This window comes from Dermochelys coriacea, chromosome 9 (genome assembly GCF_009764565.3).
Source record: "Dermochelys coriacea isolate rDerCor1 chromosome 9, rDerCor1.pri.v4, whole genome shotgun sequence".
Classification (NCBI taxonomy): Eukaryota; Metazoa; Chordata; order Testudines; family Dermochelyidae; genus Dermochelys; species Dermochelys coriacea.
Genome location: NC_050076.1, coordinates 60,235,279 through 60,254,092, shown reverse-complemented (window position 1 = coordinate 60,254,092; position 18,814 = coordinate 60,235,279). Strand labels below are relative to the sequence as shown.

Here is an 18,814-nt window from a genome sequence, read left to right as displayed (position 1 = left end):
GGCAATGGAACAGCTGTGGCTTCCCGTGTGAACAGACTGGGTGTTGCCTGAACCCCAGCTGAAGACAATTCTCAAAGAGGAGGGAAAAAAATAAAAATGAGGAAGAGGCCGCAAATCACCTCTCTCCCCTCATCTCTGCTCATGGCATCATTAACATTTGAAAGACAAAAGCAGCACCATTGAATGGGGGTGGGGTCCTGGCTGAAGGGATCTAGCCAGTCTGCTGTGAGCATGTGAGGAAAGAAACCTTTGGCTTTAAATTTCCTTAGCTAGTTAAGTTAATTAGTTTGCATTTTACCTTTTATTTCTTTGTAACCAATTCTGACTTTTATGCCTCATTCCCTGTAATCACTAAAAATCTATCTTTCTGTAGTTAAACTTGTTTTATTGTTTTAGCTAAACCAGCGTATGCTTGGATTGAAGTGTTTGGAAACCTTGAGATATCAGGGTTTGTGCACCTTATTTTCTATTCATAAAATGATGGACTTTCTATGAGCTTGTATTGTCCGGGAGGGTGCTGGGCAGTACAAGATGCATATTTCTGGGGACAGGTCTGGAACTAGGAATTTGCTGGTGTTGTTCTGTAATGTAATTCATGAGTGGCTAGCTAGAAACACTCATATAATTCAGCTGAGAGTAATTTTGCACGTTAGAGGTTGTGTGTCAATGGACCAAGAATGGTTGTTTTTACAGTGAAGCAATGTAAAAGACCCCCCAATTGAAGAGTTGAGGGGACACAGTTATCCAACAGTCCAGACTGCACCCTGGGGAATGGCACAGCATATCCCATTAGAATTTAATTCTACTGATGCACAAGAAAGAGTGATTTGGATTCTACTGTCCCATAGCTTTACAGGCTCTGTGGAGCTACCAGAAGTAAAAAGCTTGTTTTCCTCCTTAATATCAGCAGCTGAGTCTGTATAATTGCAAGGAACAGATCTTTGGTGTTGAAGCCCTGTTTTAACATAATTTCTTTTCAGAGAACAGCTGATCTTCCAGAGAAATTTTTCCCCTTTTCCATAAGTGCAATGAGTTGAATGAGGGTAAATTAACTAACAAGCCTGAGCCTTCGTTGTCAAAATGGACACCTCCCCCGGAACTGGAAGTTCAGAATCTAGCCAGCCAGATTCCCCTTTTTCCAATATCTATTTCATTACTAGAAAGTTAAATCCCAGTATTTCTGCCTCCCCTCTCTCCTCCCCACCCCGCACCACAGTTCAAGTTGCCTGTCAAATGTATAACTCTCTTGTGAGATCTGACTCAATGACTTTTACAGAAAAGGGCTTCTATGGTTTTATACCACCATTATTTCCTCTATTAAAAATAGGGGGATGGTAAAAAAAACCTGGAATAATTAAACTATTTAATTTCATACCTCATTCCCTACATTCTCTTTGGAGATCATTCCACCAATGACAGGTTTCAGAGTGGTAGCTGTGTTAGTCCGTATCAGCAAAAAAACCGAGAAGTACTTGTGGCATTTTAGAGACTAAAATTTATTTCGGCATAAGCTTTCCTGGGCTAAAACCCACTTCATCAGATGCATGCCACCAATGTGCACTCTTCTGATGCTAAAGGGTCCCAGTCAATTTTTTAAAAAGCCACTGTCTGAACGTGTTTGGCCTATTGTGGTTATAACTAGCACCTCAGAGGACTACAACTGAAAGTTCGGAAAAAATGACCTTCCCCCTAAGCTTGTTTCCTTTTGTGCATTTGACAATGCCTTGTGGGTAGCTCATTGTCCTGTTTCCCATGTACTCAGGTTCCTCTGTTGTTCACATGGGTCTTTTGCACAGCACAGAAGAGAAACATCTTGATATATTGGAAAAAATGTCACTGTAAACCCATTAAAATTGGCAGGGGAACATCTACTACTATAACTCCATTTTTAAATTGACTAGATTTCACAATATGAGCCTGAAAAAGCCGCACAGACCAATTTATCTGCTATAAGGATTGGGCCTTAGTCTCACTCTGGATTGTAACACAAAACATAGCAAGCAAATTAGCAGTCTAGCAGCCCCAATATTAAGTTGTGGACCTAATTAATGTTTTAAAGGGATACAATTTGACTTTTTTTGGAGTTGACAAAAATCCTCGTTTATAACTGAACACCCATTAAACAGCATAGCCTGAGGATTTTCTTTTTAACGTCCTTTTTAAAAAAGGCTTGAGGGTTTTTCAGCTCCCTTTTCTTTTATAAAGGTCATTTAATGAAGAGAGAAACTGATCATATAAGGCAAACTGAAAAAAACAAAACAAAACCCCAGCAACCCAAAACACAGTTTTTACTAACCTCTTCCACTTACAGTTGTCTACAGCAGCACATGACTCTTGTGTTTGGGGATGCAGCATGTGAGCACCAAAAGCTCCTTAGAAGTGGGAGGAACCACCAGTGGCCGGACAGTGGCCCTGACCCACTTTGCCTCTTCCCCTGAGGCCCCATCCCCACTCTGCCTCTTCTCATCTCCACTCTGCCCCCTCCCCCTGCCTGCCACTTGCTCCTCTCTGCCCGCTGCCTGCTCGTCCCCACCCCCTCCCCCAAGCCCCCCGCCCACTCACTCCTTTCTGCCCCCCTCCTGCCTTAAGGGTGAGCAACAGGAGGGAGAGGGCAGAGAGGAGCAAGCAATGGGGGTCTCAGGGGAAGAGACCGAGCATGGGCAGGGCCACGGTTCAGGTGCCGGTGCCTCCCCACAACTTCTCAGGAACTTCCGGTGGCAGCGCTCCAAAGGTGACGCACTTCCAAAGGGAGGTGCACCGCATCCAACATTTCTTGCCCTATTTGGGGAGGCTTAACCTTCCCAAGACTCTTATACCCGCTGACAATGGTCTTGGTGTTACTTGTAACTACAGCTCCGTTACAGTTACAGGACTGTCTGCACCTCTTGTCCCCATTCTGGGCTGCCTGAGCACTACCGCCTCAGGTGTTCAGCCTCTTGCCCTCATCTGCTTCCAGGTGGAATCCTGCAATTCTCCCACTCTTAGGCTGGGACTCAGGTACATAAGCTGTAGGTATAGTTGGGGTTATCACCCTGCAGGTCCGACTGGGATTGGGCACCTATAACCAGCAATAGTGACCAACTGCCATCTTGATACAAAGTATTTTTATTTAGCAATTAGAACAAAGAATAGAGAAAAATTTTAGAGCAAGCAGCCTCTATGAATTGTCTCATCTAATCTTACAATTTCATAGAATATCAGGGTTGGAAGGTACCTCAGGAGGTCATCTAGTCCAACCCCCTGCTCATAGCAGGACCAATCCCCAACTAAATCATCCCAACTAGGGCTTTGTCAAGCCTGGCCTTAAAAACCTCTAAGGAAGGAGATTCCACCACCCCCCTAGGTAATTCCACCACCTCCCTTTCCCACAAGCTAAGGCCACATCCAAACTAGAATGACTTTGCCAGTACAGCTATAGCGGTAAAGTGCTCCTAGGAGGGACACAGGTTATCCTGGCAAAACTGTGCTCTTACCAGTATAGTTTATTCCAGCACCCAAGTGAAACAAGCAATGCCAGTAAAAGTGCACCTTTGCCAGCGTAATTGCGTCTGTGCTAGGGTCTTTTGCAGGCACAGTTCTGTCAGTCAGAGATCACATCTCTTCACACCCCTGACCAACAGCTAGGCTGGCAGAAGCCTGTAGCATAGATATGGCTCCACTTCAACAGGCTTTCCTCTTAAGTAACAGGAACAGAACAGAACAGAACAGAACCACTTAGGGCCTGACTACAAGGGTAAACTGACCTGAGTAGCTGTTCTGCAATAGCTCCCTGTGCAGGGCCACTTACAAGAATCATAGCACTGTAGGGCTGCAAAGGAACTAGAGAGGTCATTGAGTCCTACCCCCTGTGCTGAGGCAGGACCAAGTCAACCTAGACTATCATTGACAGGTGTTTGTCTAATCTGGTGTTAAAAACGTCCAATGGTTTGCCATTCAACAACCTCCCTTGGAAGGCTATCCCAGAGATTAATTACCCTTATAGTTAGAAAGCTTTTCCTAATATCTAACCAAAATCTCCCTTGCTGCAGATTAAGCCCATTACTTCATGTCCTAGCTCCCATGGTGGACACAGAGAACAACTGACCACCATCCTCTTTATAACTGTCCTTAACAGATTTGAAGACTGTTATCAGGTCCCCCATAGTCTTCTTTTCTCAAGACTAAACATGGCCACATTTTTTAACCATTCCTCATGTGTCAGGTTTTCTAAACCTTTTACCATTTTAGTTGCTCTCCTCCAGACTGTCTCTAATTTGTCCACATCTGTGTTAAAGTGTGCTGCCCAGAATTGGAAACAGTACTCCAGCTGAGGCCTCACCAGTCCTGAGTAGAGCAGGACAATTACCGGGTCCCCTGTCTTACGTACGACACTCCTGTTAATACACTCCAGAATGATATTAGCCTTTTTCAAAGCCTTCATCACATTGACAACTTACATTCAATTTATGATTCACTATAACCCCCCATTTCAACAGTACGACAACCTAGCCAGTTATTTCTCATTTTGTAGTTGTGCATTTGATTTTTGTTTCCTAAGTGTAGTACTTTGTACTTATCTTTATTAAATTTCATCCTGTTGATTTCAGACCAATTCTCCAATTTACCAAGATCACTTTGAATTTTAATCCTGTCCTCCCAAATGCTTGCAATCCATCACAGCTTGGTGTCATCCCCAAATGTTATAAGCATACTCTCCGCTCCATTAACCAAGTCATTAGTGAAAATACTGAAGAGTACAAGACCCAGGTCAGACCCTTGTGGGACAATACTAGATATCCACCTCCCAGTCTCACAATGAAGCATTGATAATTATCCAAATACACTCTTTCAACTAGTGTGCACCCAACTGATAGGAATTTCATCTTGACCACATTTTACTAGTTTGCTTATGAGACTTATGTGAGACTATCAAAGCTTTACTAAAGTGAAGATACATCACATCTACTGCGTTCCCCCACATTCATTATGCCAGTAATCCTGTCAAAGAAAGAAAAAAAATCATGGTTTGGCATGATTTGTTCTTGACAACATGCTGGCTTGACATGCTGGCTGTTCCTTGCAACTATATATACAATTTTGTCAAGGTACAATTAAGCAAAATTCATGGAATAGTTATGTTAAAAAAGGACAAAATCAGAGTACGGGCACAGAGGGGCTGAAGCCAAAGTAGTCACGAAGGTCCATTAAAGTCACGGAATCCATGACCTCTGTGACCAAATCATATTCTTACTTATAAGCCTAATATCCTCTAGGTGCTTAAAAATTGATTAATAATTTGTTCCAGTATATTTCCAAGTATCAGCAATCAACTGACCAGTCTTTTTAAAGATAGGTACTATGTTTGCCCTTCCCAATATAATTGCGAATGGTTCCAGGATTGCTTCAGCTAGATCCTGAAGTACCCTGTGATGAATTTCGTCAGGTTCTACTGACTTAAATACCTATAATTTATCTAAATAGTCTTTAACCTGTTCCTTCCCTATTTTGACTTGTGTTCCTTCCCCCTTGCTGTTGATATTAACTGTGTTGAGTAACTGGTCACTATTAACAATGATAATGAAGACTGAAGCAGAATAGGCATTAAACACCTCAGTCTCTGTGATAGCATAAGTTATTATCTCTCCTTCTCCACTATGTAGAGAATCTAAACTTTCCTTTGTCCTTCTCTTGCTTCTAATGTATTTAAAGATTCTTATTGCCTTTTATTCTTTTTATTCTTCTTATTGCCTTTTATGTCCATTTTGTGCCTTAGCCTTTCTGATCTTGTCTGTACTCCTTAGCAATTTGTCCATATTTCCACTTTTTGTAAAATTCCTTTTTGTTTTTCACTTCAGTAAAGAGCTCCTGGTGGGACACTATTGGCCTCTTACTATTTTTCCTATCTTTCCTTCATACTGGGATAGTTTGCAGTTGAGCTTTTACTACTGTCTCCTTGAGAAACTGCCAGCTCTCCTGGACTCCTTTTCCCCTTTAGTTTTATTTCCCACAGGACCCTACCTATCCATTTTGAGTCAGTTTAAGTCTCCTTTTTTGAAGTCTTGTCCTTATTCTGTTCTCACTCCTTCCTTTACCCTGACTCTGGAATAAGAGTGTTCGCAAAGAAAGTTATTCCAGAATAGCCAAAGGAGTTTAAATTCACACTTTACCTTCTTCCAGAATAACTTCCCAATGAAGACAAGCCCTTAGATTCACCAAGCAAAGCCCAGATCCTCTAGTGTGTCTGTGGGACTCAGTATGGTTCCCTCTCTCCACGCCCTATTCAAGCTGTTTTTTGCATGCTGGCTACAAGAGCAGGCGGGAGTTATTGAACTGCTTGCTCTGACATTGTCTCCTAACAGATGTCCAAGTGTAAGCTGTCAGGTGACTGTTGGAAAGGGTCTCCTTCTCTGTGCCCAACCAGGTCCAAAATCAATAATTATTAAGGCACACCCCCACATCCATCCCAAGCAGGTACAATAGTTTCAAGGCCAATGAGATTTTCAGACTGATGTCCCTTTAAAACCTACAGAACCAATGACTTTGGTTCAAATGCTTGCATACACTTACTGAAGAAAGTACGTAATGAAAAATGGTTCCCTGTGTACCCAGAAAACTACTGCATGTTGCTGCTTGGGAGAACACTAGAGGGACTTGAAAGGAAAAGAAATGCCTAAGGAAAAGAAATGCCTGGTGCTGAAAATTAAGGATTGCAGAGGTGCCATGTTAACTTCAGTAATCCATATAAAATGGAGAACCACAAAAAGATCAGTAACCCTCTTCAGAGTGACAAAGACATAAGGGGCCAAATTGTCATAACTTCATACCTAAACTGACATGCACAGTTCCCACGACTGCGCTCCTCACTGGCCTTTTGTGTGCACAATCACATCTGCAGAAAATGTGGTATATTAGTTGCATATTACTCCTGGGGGAATTCTGGACTACTGCACATGCGCAGAATTCATGTGCCCCACAACATTTTTGTTTTTTTCCCCAAAGAAAATATATTCTGCTGGAAAGGTGCTGCAGTTACCCCTTTCTCCCACCAGGGGCCACTGTGGCACCAGGACAGAGGACGCGGATAGGTAAGAGAAAGATGCTGTCTTCCTCACAGCAATCTGTCCGTGTGGCCAGCTCAGGAGGCACATGATATGGGGGGATGGACAGCATGGGGAAACACGGGGATGCTGGTGGGGGGGTGTCACAGACTGGGGTTCAGAAGGGGACAGACTGGGGCAGGGGCTGAATGGAAGTGGGTGCATGGCCACATGGAGATTGGGGGGAGGGGTGCATGGCCAAATGGGAGGATGGGGGTGGCTGAGTGGGGATGCAAGGACACCTAGGGGAGGGAGTGCAGGGACACATGGGGAAAGGGGGGGGGCTGAGTGGGGGTGCAGGGACTGATGTGCCTGACTGAATGAGAGAGGCTAGGGGTCAGACAGGGTCTGCATGGTGGAGGCTCCCTGACAATCCCTCCCCACCCAAAAAGAAGCTTGTTCCTTACTTCTCCCACCCATACCCAACAACCCTCCAAGTTCACAGCCAAGCTCCTACCCAAAAATTACTTCCCTGTCCCTCAGCTCCTCCATTACCCGACTACCTAAGCCTCTGCATTGCTTCTGAGGGGTGTGGGAAATACGGTTCTATACTGTAGTTTAAATGAATTATTACTCAGAGTTCTGTATTAATATGCCTAGTAAGGAATCTATTTGTCAAAAAACATTTCTTGAATCTTTTTTGTTGTCTGTATTGTTACAGACATAGTTGCTGACAGGTATTTTAAAATAATTTATCAAAATACTTGAAACAGGTGTGATTATATTGTGTTATTTTTGCATATAAAATATGCAGAATTTTGCAGATTTTTAAAATATTGTGTGCAGAATTTTTAATTTTTTTGGCACAGAATTTCTCCAGGAATAAAATATGCAATCATGAAAACTTGGCCCAAACCATAGGCACTCTTGCCTAGAAAATTCTGTCAGGAGCTCTCCCAAGTTTAGAACCAGGTAGGGGTGCAGCGCAAGCTGTGTGAGTGTGAGTTGGAGGGAATTATTAAATGCATGAGAACTCAAGCTAACATCTTTGTTTGGCACTTAGACACAATGAGAGGCAAAGGAAGGCCTCAGGGCACAATACGCATGAGTAAGAAATTAAAGCACAGTGGGGCTAGTGCCCTGAGGAGTTTGGAAAGAATCCCAGCATATAAATATACAAATATGGTAAAAAGGCCACAAACGCAATTGTTAAGGGAGTTAATCTGAGCTGACATTTCAGCAGGGCCTTTACCTGTGCAATAGTCCTCATTAAATCCAGCATTTTCTCCATTAATTATTGTCTGTTGGGGTACCAGTCAATCCAGGATCAACTATGAAACCTACACTTGGAAGTTTAGAACGGAACAGAGCCACCAACAAAAAGCCCTACTGTATGAGTCTCATTGGAAGGGGATGATTATATATCAGTGAAGATTTTTTACAAAGCTCTACCAACGAGCCTATGGAAACAGAGGGCCAAGAATGGAACTGCTAACAGCAGGTGCTGAGTGTGTCCAGGTTGGGAGAGGGGGGGAAAGGAGGGGATGTTATTGCTGAGGCAGTTCACTTGACAGCCAAGCGACAGGAAGAGATTTTGTCTGTGTTTAGCAGACCCCCATAACGGTTCTGCAGATCAACAGGAACTTTAGGCGCCTCTGAAACTTATCACAAAGAACACACAGTTAGGCCAGTTTTTAAAATGCATGTTGTGGGCAAGAGTGACAGGGCCATGGGGGAAATTCCTCATTTGGAAATTTGAATACACAGACTATTGACAGGTGCAACCGGGGTGTTTGCTACACCTATCACAGGTGATTTTTCTTCAGCTTTATTGGACACACCTCGGGATGCATTGTTTCACAGATCAGTGATTGTCAGAGGCTCCCAAAGGGCCCCTTCCAGCTTGCTGGAATGAAGGCTTTTCTCCGAGCAAGGCTAATGCTAAAAGACATCATTACATCATTGTCAATGCAGCTGTCCTGTGAGCCTTAAGTGCATGCTAGAACTCCCTAAGACATTTTCAGCGAGACATTTGGAGACTGATTTCAAAATCCCAACTACTTACTGTTCTGTTCAACATATGCTACATTCTGGCTAGTGCCAGACATTATGGCTGAGCTATTAACTGTTGAGAACAGACATTTATAATGGAAATATTGACACAACCTTCAGCTAGAGACACAAGACATAACTAACCGATTCCACATACTGGCAGAAATGGGGGGAATCCACTGAAGGGTTAGGAAAACCCTCTGACTTAACCTAGAGCTCTCCCTAGTGGTACCTTAGCTAAAGCTGGAAAGGACATTTTAAAATCAGTAAGTGAAATGTGCACCTTTTAGCATGCAACATTTGTTCCCAAAACAGCATGAATGGCTCAGCACATTGGAGGCAAAGCTGTTGAGATTGTTTCTTAGTTCCAGGCATCACTGATGAGGCAGAACCCAGGCAATGCAGTCAAAACTGAACAGCACAAGAAGTTAAAACGTCATTCATCCTGAGCAGAATAAGATTGTTCTGCTTGACTAATCTGAACTCCTCTCACTCAGTGGAAACAAAATCCAAATCCAGATTTGGACAGTTCTAATGCTGACCTGGGGGTTCACTTTAAACTGCCAGTATTTTTAGATGGGTCCCCAAAGTGTGCACATTGTCCTCACTTCTTCCCAGAGCTCCTGGTCAGCTCAGGAAATGCACTGCTGCAGGAAGCAAAAGCTGTAGCTGGATTTCAAGGGGATGAGAGAATTTTATGAATGATTCCATCTGGTAGACATACATAGAATAGAGGGACCAAATCTCATGCTTCAAGGAAAACACTGACCCGCAAAAGTCAGAAAGGAATCTTGCCCTGCCCCTAAATACAGCATTTCACAATTGATGAGGTACTTTGAGGATTTTTTTTCCCAATGCATCAGCTAAACTATAGATTACTATCACAGGCAGTATACCAAAACTGACAGGCTGTTGGTTCAGTCTGGTATGGAAAAATCTTATGATTCTATTAGAAAGAGGGGTCACTTCCTCACCTGCACATGCTATTAAACACAGTCCTTGTACTTCAGAAGATAAAGTACTACTTTCCCCTGAAACTCAGACAGCAATAAGGGTACAGGCCACAGCGTGGGTTCCAGACCATGAAAGCTTATGCCCAAATAAATTTGTTAGTCTCTAAGGTGCCACAAGGATTCCTCGTTTTAGTCCTGTGACCTCCTGGGAATGAGAGCAACTTAGGGGCAAAGTTCCCATCTCCTCTCTTGCTCCTCTGAAATATTGTTATTGATAGTACTGTACAGCCCCATCTCAGCTATTACAATACAGATCTAACAGATACTTTCAGAGCATAGGAAGGAATATGAAGAGCCAATTCTATTTCACCTCACCTCTTCTTAAATATTTCATTTGTCTCCAGGTTTCCATTCTCTTCAGTGCCTGGCAACGCACCAGCAGTGTGCACTTCTATCTCAGCAGTGTGCTACTTTACTAGCATTAAGCCTCATAACACCCCAATGAAGTACATGAGGTACTATCAGAACCTAAGACACTGAGGCACAGAGCAGTTAAGGGATTGGTCTACGTTGCACAACCAAGCCCATGGTAGATCCAGGACTTAGATGCAGGACTCCTGGCTCTCAGTCCTCTGCGCTATACAACACTTCTTCCCCAGCTGCCTCTTGTCTTTCAACCCACCCATCTTCTTCCCCGCCCCCCAAAAACTCCCAATTCATTTGTATTGGTCTCTTTGGATGCTATTGTTTGTCCTCGTCCTGATGGTTTGTGTCGAAAGCTAGGAGCGACCAGGCTCAATTCAGATACCAGGTTGGAAAGCACATGGTAACAGGTTGTTTTCTTACTTCTTTGCATGATGCCACCCTCCAGGCCAGTTAATCGCTACCTTGCACTTGCCGTCCATCAGACACTGGGCTGCTGTGATGCTGGCCCCTCCTACAGCTGCTGCATAGTCAAAGATACCTTCAGTGGTTGGACAGTCATAACCTAGGGGCAAGAACCAGAGCGCGTCACTCAGGACAGAAGACTCCAGTGGGAACATCACTGCATTCCTGGTGGAAGAACACCAGGGATCTGCATTTCACTTTATTCACAGTTCTGGCTTCCCATTTTGGCTACTGTAGGGAGCCAAAGCGAGGCTGCTGGCAATGGGACTGACCTTTGAGCATCGTCTATGTGGAAGATGCCACCCTCTGGCTTTCCAAGGTGGGTTTCTTTGAGCCGTGCCCCACAGAAAAAAGAATTAAAAGCTAAATGGCTTTCTCAGACCAAGAATACTCAGAGGCTGTATGGATCCCTCCTGGCTCAGTGCCAAGCAAGCGCTAGGCCAGTTAGCCCCATTTGCACACAAACACTGGTTCAGTTACCAGATACACTGGTTTAGCTTTGCTCTATTCCCTTCTTTCACATGGAGTACCTGCAACCCCTCTACCTGCCCAACAACCACACAGAACATCCTTAGTCTCCAGAAGCAGAGCCCTTCTACACTTGAACACTATCATGGGAACTCAGAGGATGTGGACCTAGAATGTAACCCACTCTCTCACCTTCAGCACCACCCCACGCATTGAAGACCTTTCCAGGCATATCCAAAATCTCAGGGTATGGCTTCACTGCAATCAGAGGTATGGCTGCAGCACGTTAAGCTAGCTTTGCTCTTGCTAGCTCAAACAATAGCAGTGAGCTGCGACAGCACAGGTTAGTCACTCAAGAGGGCTTCTGCAGCCTGTGCTGCCACACATGCTGCCCTGGCTTCACTGCTACTGCTATTGCAGCTAGTTAGATCAAAGCTATTTCAACTATGTGCTGCAGTCACACTTACGATGCACTGTAGACAGACCCTCAGAGCAGCACAAAATTCCAGGACCAGTTTCTAGAATTAAACCTGTCGCCTTGGAAGAGCCTTGAGTGTTCTTTGCAGAACTCCGGACTCTGTAGTCAGGCTGAGTGTAACATCAGGAAGGAGGCAGTGTCTCCCGCTGTCTCACACAAAGATGACAAACTTCACCTCCCACTGTGCAGCTGGAAATGCTAAAGCCCTTCAGAGTGCTGACTTCAAGGAGTAGCTGCAAGTGCCATGGCAGGCAAGCGAGCAGTATAAATCCACTATAGAGTACAACGCTACTGTATGTGATTGGAGCCCACTGAGCTCCTGCTATTCCTGTGATTCCTGCTTGCATGTGCTGGAGCTAAAATCAAGGCCAGTCCCAGCTTGTTGGACATCTGCCTTTTCTGCTGCTGCACGGGGCAGGGGTTTCGGTGGCTGCTTCCTATCAAATGACTTTTCAAATGCCTGGAACATCAGCACATGTCAAAACATCCAGTGGAGAATCCAATACCCAAGAATCATGCTGAACAGCAGAGAAGGGGTTAATGGCTTTGGCAATTAAGCATCCATCATCAGGTTTTCAAGTTAATGCTCCACTGATGAGGAGGAAGACACCACCCGCACACCCGCCCCCTTTGCATCATTGGTTCAGGAAGCCTGGCTTCAGATGAAGTGAGCTGTAGCTCACGAAAGCTTATGCTCTAATAAATTTGTTAGTCTCTAAGTTGCCACAAGTACTCCTTTTCTTCTTAAGAAACACTGTAACAGGTTATATCATGGACCACTCTCTGGCGCCCTCTGCTCATCTGAAACTGAAAGTGAAGACTCAGATCCAAGGAACACAGCAAGTTCCGCATGATGATCACTGTGTAATACCCCCTTCCTGCCCCCCAGAAACCCATAAGCTCCACTAGAGGTGTATGGATGGAGTTATACCAATGGCTAGAATCTGGACCTATGTGCAATCAAGGTTTAAGTCACTCTTTGTTCAGCCATGGCCACTGAAGTATAGTTCTACCCTGAAAGTGGCCTTGTCAAAATGCCTCTTGGAGCTCCATCTTTATCATCTTAGGGGGTATGACTACAAAGTCTGCAGCAGCATGCCTCCCAGCCCATGTTGACAGGACTCACTAGAGCTCTAAAAATAGCTATATAGACACCTCCCTCCCTAGGCTTCAGAGCCCAGGCTGCAACTTCAAAGCAGTGTCTACATAACTGTATTTAGAGCACTAGCACAAGCCCCATCCACCAACCGAAGTCTGTTGACCCAGGTTGGGAGGCTTGCTGCCACAGGCTGTGTAGACATACCAGATCAAATGCACTTCGTTTCCAAGTAAACCATTGTTTTGTGTCTAGCTGCCAGCCTGCCAGTTCACCCAGTGATCTAAGAGAGATGCTGGATTCATTCCTTGTCACACCAGTCCCAGTAATACAGATTCTCGAACTGAAACTCAATTAGCATTACGTTAATGATGCATGAGCCAGACTAGAATCTAGTTCCCTTTTGCAGAGCTGTGCTGCCTCTTCTAGGTTAAAAGGAGCAATTTTAAAAAAAGGTTTGCACTGGGAAAGCTAGTAGTTCTGCCAATTAACACAGGGAGAAGATCTGTGCAGTAAGAGCAGCCCATTTTTACAGTCACTTATCAGAGCAGAAATGGACTTTGTTTAGAAAGCTGAAAAGGAGAAAACCTTTGACGGCTCCTACTGGAAAATGCTCAGGACTTCAAGCTCAAAACAAACACAACCATCTTTCATTCATCTTTGCCCTTACCAAGTCCATACTCCACGGATTCCGGGTGGTCATCGTCCCCCTCCTCGCTGACCTTCTGGAGGTGCTGCAGATAGGCATCAGTGTGAAAGCTTGCCATCTCCTCCATGGAAGCTACTTTGGGCTTGACTATCCTAGCAAGACAGACAGAACAAGAGCAGTAATGCAGATTCACAAGGTGTAGCAGGAACTACTTGACTGGAAGATCCGTAGGTTAGGGATCTCAAATCAACTTATGCTATTGAGATAAACAGGACACAAAGCACCCAGCAAAGGTTGCCATTCTGACTGAAAAAAGCCTCCTGTTCCGAGCTGGGCCACTGATTTTAATGGGTGTGAGGCAATGTTATCATGGTTGCCTTTCATGTGGAGCACTTGCAGGCACTGGCTGCAGATTACTTTGCAATTAATCTTTTGCCCCTGTTTGGATTCCATTTCTATTTTCATTTTTATTTAATGCTGCTCTGAGTTTGGCTGACTGTCTACAGATCCAAACATTTTGGTCACACACACATAGATAGGTAACACCCATGGGCAGCCAGTGACCTGGCCGTTGGGGAAGCTAGCCCCCGGCCCCTCCTCTTGAGCTGAAGGCCCTGTCCCCTCCCCTTGTGCCCCCCTCTTTCCCCCTTCCCCCGCAGGAGCCCAGACCACCCCCACCGTGGCCCTCGGCCCCAGCCTTGATGCACCAGGTGGCCCGGCTGCAGCACCCCCAAACCCTGGCACCCTGCCCCAGAGCACCAGGTGGCACGGCTGCAGCCACCCCCAGTCCCGGTGCCCCAGGCAGCACGGCCCCAGCACCAGCCACCCTGAGTCCCTGCAGGAGGCAGGCCAGCCAGCCCCAGCCAGCCAGGGCAGAGCGCTGGGAAGTGCAAGACTGGGGTCTGGCCTGGGGGTGGAGCCATGCTAGACTGTTTGGGGAGGCACAGCCTCCCCCTGCCCATGATACTCATCACCCATGATAATACCTGTGTGTCACAACTAGGTCTAGTCCCACTCTCTGAACGGACACCAATCCGTTATGAAGGAATCCAATCTCTGGATGCCACATGCTGCTAAGTCCCTGGGTCTGGAGAGTGACTGGTCGCTGGTCCAAGCTCTGTGATTTTCAGGCGCACATCCCAGAGCACAAACACTCATCTTGGGCAGTAGGACCCTGCAGTCTGGCCCCCCAGACTCCAGAACCAGTTTCATAGCCTTCCTGAATCCCTAGTTGTTTAGATAAATTCCACGGAGTCCACCTGGCTATGGAAATTCTGCTTTCTAGTTAACTCCTTCAGGGGCAACATCACAGTAAAACAAGGATACCCAGGCTTAGCAAATGAATGCGTTACCACACACACACTTTACTGTTACAAAACACAAGAGGTACAGATCAATGGAAAACAGCCAACTCCTGAATGCATCCCCCTCAGTCTGATCTCACCCTCCGCCCCACTGTAAGTCTCTGTGTTTGGTCAGCGCCCCTGGAGGAAGCAAAGTCCCTCCTGCTTCCAGTCTCCCCAGCTGGTCTCCTGTTTTTAATGATGAATTGGCCCCTTGGCTTAGAGAACATAAATCGGGTCTGAAAGACCAGGGAACACCTGTAACATTTTATGAATATCATATGCCTACCAGTTCGATCTATTATTGTTTTGTTTGCTATAGGATAACAAAGGGTTCATTCAAGTGGGGGTTGCTTGCACATAGCAAAAAAAGGGGACAGCAGCATCAGAAAGGACAATGCAGGTGTTAATCACGTTGAAGTCTGACCTCTGACACCAGGCAGACTTCAACAATCTGGAAACTACCGGAAGGGGATCCAAGTAGGAAAAACTGGAACAAAGAACTGTCCTTAAAGAACAGGAGAGAACGAGGCAGAGGAGTAGGTTGAACCCCTGTGCCCAGAGATAGGGGTGTCTGGGATAAGCAAGGCCTACCAGTACCTACATCTAAAGCAAGAGGGATATGTATGACCATAGACTTTTTACAGCGTTAAAAACTCCTTTCTCTGGTTATCATAGGCGCCGACTCTGGAATGCCCATGGAAAAAAAAATTAGTGGGTGCTTAGCACCCATCAGCAGCCAAACTCCCCACCCTCCCCCCTACTCCTTCCTGTTGGTGGCCCAGCCAATCAACTCCTCCAGTCTCTCTCAGAGCCTTCCACGATCAGCTGTTTTGCAGCCTGCAGAAGGCACGGGGAGGGAGGGGGAGGAGCAGTGGCAGGGCTGGAATTGGGCTGCAAGAGATGGGGCAGGGGCGGAGTGGGGGCAGGAAGAGGCAGGGTGGGGGCAGGGCTGGGGGTGGAGCACCCCCGGGGACAGTTGGAAGCCAGTGCCTGTGTTGGTTATGCTTTGTTCCTACTGTTGAGATTAAACACTACTTTGTTCTAAGAAGGTTGTTGTGCGTTACTGTACTCACCATGGGTCAAAGCTGCCAACGAGAAGACCCACAAGTAGCCAAACCTCATTGGATCTGTGAAGCAATCACAGTTGATACACAGGGCATCGTAGCCTGAGAGTAGGAGAATCATGGGATTCCACCCAGAGGTAGCTAAAGACACCAGGCATGTCATCTATGTGACTAGAGAAGGGTCAAATGTGCAGCGAGCCCTGGAACCGTGACACTGGCCACTACCACCTTTTCTGCCCCAAAGCTTCCACTGGGGAATTTCCAGGCACCACCCCATCGGCTAGAGGAAAAAACGGTTACCTACCGTTCGTAACTGTTGTCCTTCAAGATGTGTTGCTCATGTCCATTCCATTCTAGATGTGCATGCGCTCACAGGCGTGGCTGGAGATTTTTGCCTTACCAGTATCCGTAGGGCCGGCAGTGGCACCCCCTTAAGTGCCGCGATCATGCGTCGATATATCAGGTGCCGCCGACCCTATGCCCTCTTGATTCCTGCTTGCCAGCAACTCCAACAGTTGGCCAGGAGGGTGGGTAATGGAATGGACATGAGCAACATCTAGAAGAACAAGTTACAAAAGGTAGATAACCATTTTTTCTTCTTCGAGAGCTTGCTCATGTCTATTCCATGCTAGGTAACTCACAAGCAGTGCCAATGGAGGTGGACTTGGAGTTCACAGTCTTGCAGCATGCAGCACTGCCCTGCTAAAGCCAGCATCATTCCAGGCCTGGTATGTCAGCGCATAATGGCACATACATGTATGGACAGACGACCAGGTAGATGCTCTACAGACCTCTTGGATCAGCACCTAAGCCAAGAAAGCTGCTGATGATATTTACACTCTAGTCGAGTGTACTTTGATTATCGCCGGTGGAGACACATTCGCCAGTTCATAGCAGTATTGGATGCAGGCTGTAACCCAGGACGAAATCCTTTGAGCAGACACTGGGCAACCAGAAAACAGCAAGAAGCCAGAGGTTTGAAGGGAGGCCTCATGAGCCTCGACAGCATGAGATTCAAATCCCAGGGAGGGACAGGGTTCCAGACGTAAGGGTAAAGATGCCACAGACCTTTCAAGAACCAGGCCGTCATGTTGTGAGTGAAGACCGACCTGCCTTGGAACGGAGGGTGGAACACCGAAATAGTGGCCAGGTGAACCCTGATCAATGACATGGACATGCTGTGACATTCCCCTGGTGTTATCTGGACCAGTGATCTGCTAGATCACTCCAATTCTTGACCCTGGGAGCCAGCCTTACCCTGCTCTGCTGTGAGAACCCCCACTCCCGAGCTGTTCATGCACAGCCTCTGGCATGTAAGCTGCTCCCAGCATGTGAGTGAGCACTTTTGGCCAGCCACTACTTAGATTGTGCAACCGAATGACACTAGCCAATATCTCCAGTCCCAGACACAACCCTAGAAACCTCCGTCTTGCAGTGTCCAGTTATGCCCGCGGACGCTGCAAGCTTATATGAGTTCATCAGTTTAACAAAGAAATTGATATATACCAGGTTTGTATTCCCAAGGGGAGTCTCTGACAAGCTTCAAACCAAACGCACTGCTACAGGTAGAACAAACACACACATTTATTAACTACAAAAGATAGATTTTAAGTGATTATAAGTCAAGGCACAACAAGTCAGATTTGGTCAAATGACATAAAAGCAAAACGCATTCTAAGCTGATCTTAACACTTTCAGTGCCCTTACACACTAAGATGCTTCTCACCACAGGCTGGCTCGTTGCCCTTCAGCCAGGCTCTCCCCTTTGATCAGCATTTCAGTCGCTTGGTGGTGGTGACTTTGGATGGAGGTGGAAGAGAGAGGAGGAGCAAGGCAAATGTCTCTCCCTTTTATCATGTTCTTTCTTCTCTCTTGGCTCCCCCCTTCAGGGTCAGGTGAGCATTACCTCATCGTAGTCCCAAACTGACCAAAGAAAGCGGGAAGGGGGGTGATTCACTTGAGAGTCCAACAGATCTTTTTTGTTGCCTAGGCCAATGTCCCTATTCCTGTGAGGCTGGGCTGTGTTTGTCCCATACATGCCCTGATGAGGTGTGAACTTCCCCTCTGCTCCTGGAGAGTTTTGCCTGGGCCTGTTTTAAGCCATGAGGACACATTTTCAGCCTCATAACTACATACATGAAATTACAACCTATAACATTACTATAACAACAATGCTCAGTGCATCATGAGCCTTCTGAAGACATACAATATGACAAAGTTTGCATTGGCTAACATACAATTGTATTATAAGGATGAACATAGAGGTACAGGGTGTTCACTAGAGATAAAGAGTGTCACACACCCTGAAATGTGAAGTGCAGAAGATAATCCAGGATCACCTGCAGCGAGGCCTGCTCGGCGCAGACGCACCAATCCGAAGCCCAGCATGTGAATCTTTTCCACTTCGCCAAGTAAGTTTCTCTGGTGGAGGGCTTTCTGCTACTCAGTCTGGGACCTGTTGCAGCTGGGTCGAACGTTCCTGCTCTTCTGTATTCAGCCATGCAGTAGCCATGCCGTCAAGTGCTACACCTCTAGGTTTGGATGCAGGACATTGTCATGCTCCTGGGACAGCAGGGCTGGACAGAGAAGAAGCTGCAGTGGTGCAGCTACCAAAAGTTCCAGTGGCATGCCAAACCAGTACTGGCAAGGCCACTCGGGAGCTATCAGGATAACCTTCACCCTGCCCTGTTTGATCTTCACGAGGACTCTGTGGATCAATGGCACCAGCGGGAAGGCATACATCAGGGCTTCCACCCACGGGAGCAGGAAAGTATCAGACAGGGAACCCCTGTCCATCCCCTGGA

The 18,814-nt window shown here is 46.1% G+C and overlaps 1 protein-coding gene across 4 annotated transcripts in view; it reads right to left on the bottom strand.

Moving 5' to 3' along the window:
- The window catches only part of HDAC8 (histone deacetylase 8), a 111,064-nt gene that overhangs the window by 85,072 nt on the left and 7,178 nt on the right, over positions 1 to 18,814 (bottom strand). For 2 of the 4 annotated variants that reach the window (XR_006274489.1, XM_038415087.2), the window contains exons 3-4: positions 13,622 to 13,752; positions 10,868 to 11,009 (exon numbers count right to left, since the gene is read on the bottom strand). The exons of 1 other annotated variant lie outside the window; for it this stretch is intronic. Coding sequence is in view for 2 of the 3 variants with exons in the window: in XM_038415087.2 (XP_038271015.2) it covers positions 10,868 to 11,009; positions 13,622 to 13,752 (273 nt within the window). In the remaining variant the exon portion in view is untranslated. Of the gene's footprint in view, positions 1 to 10,867; positions 11,010 to 13,621; positions 13,753 to 16,019; positions 16,074 to 18,814 lie in introns of all 4 variants that reach the window. One more of the 4 variants, XM_038415085.2, reaches the window with a different exon arrangement.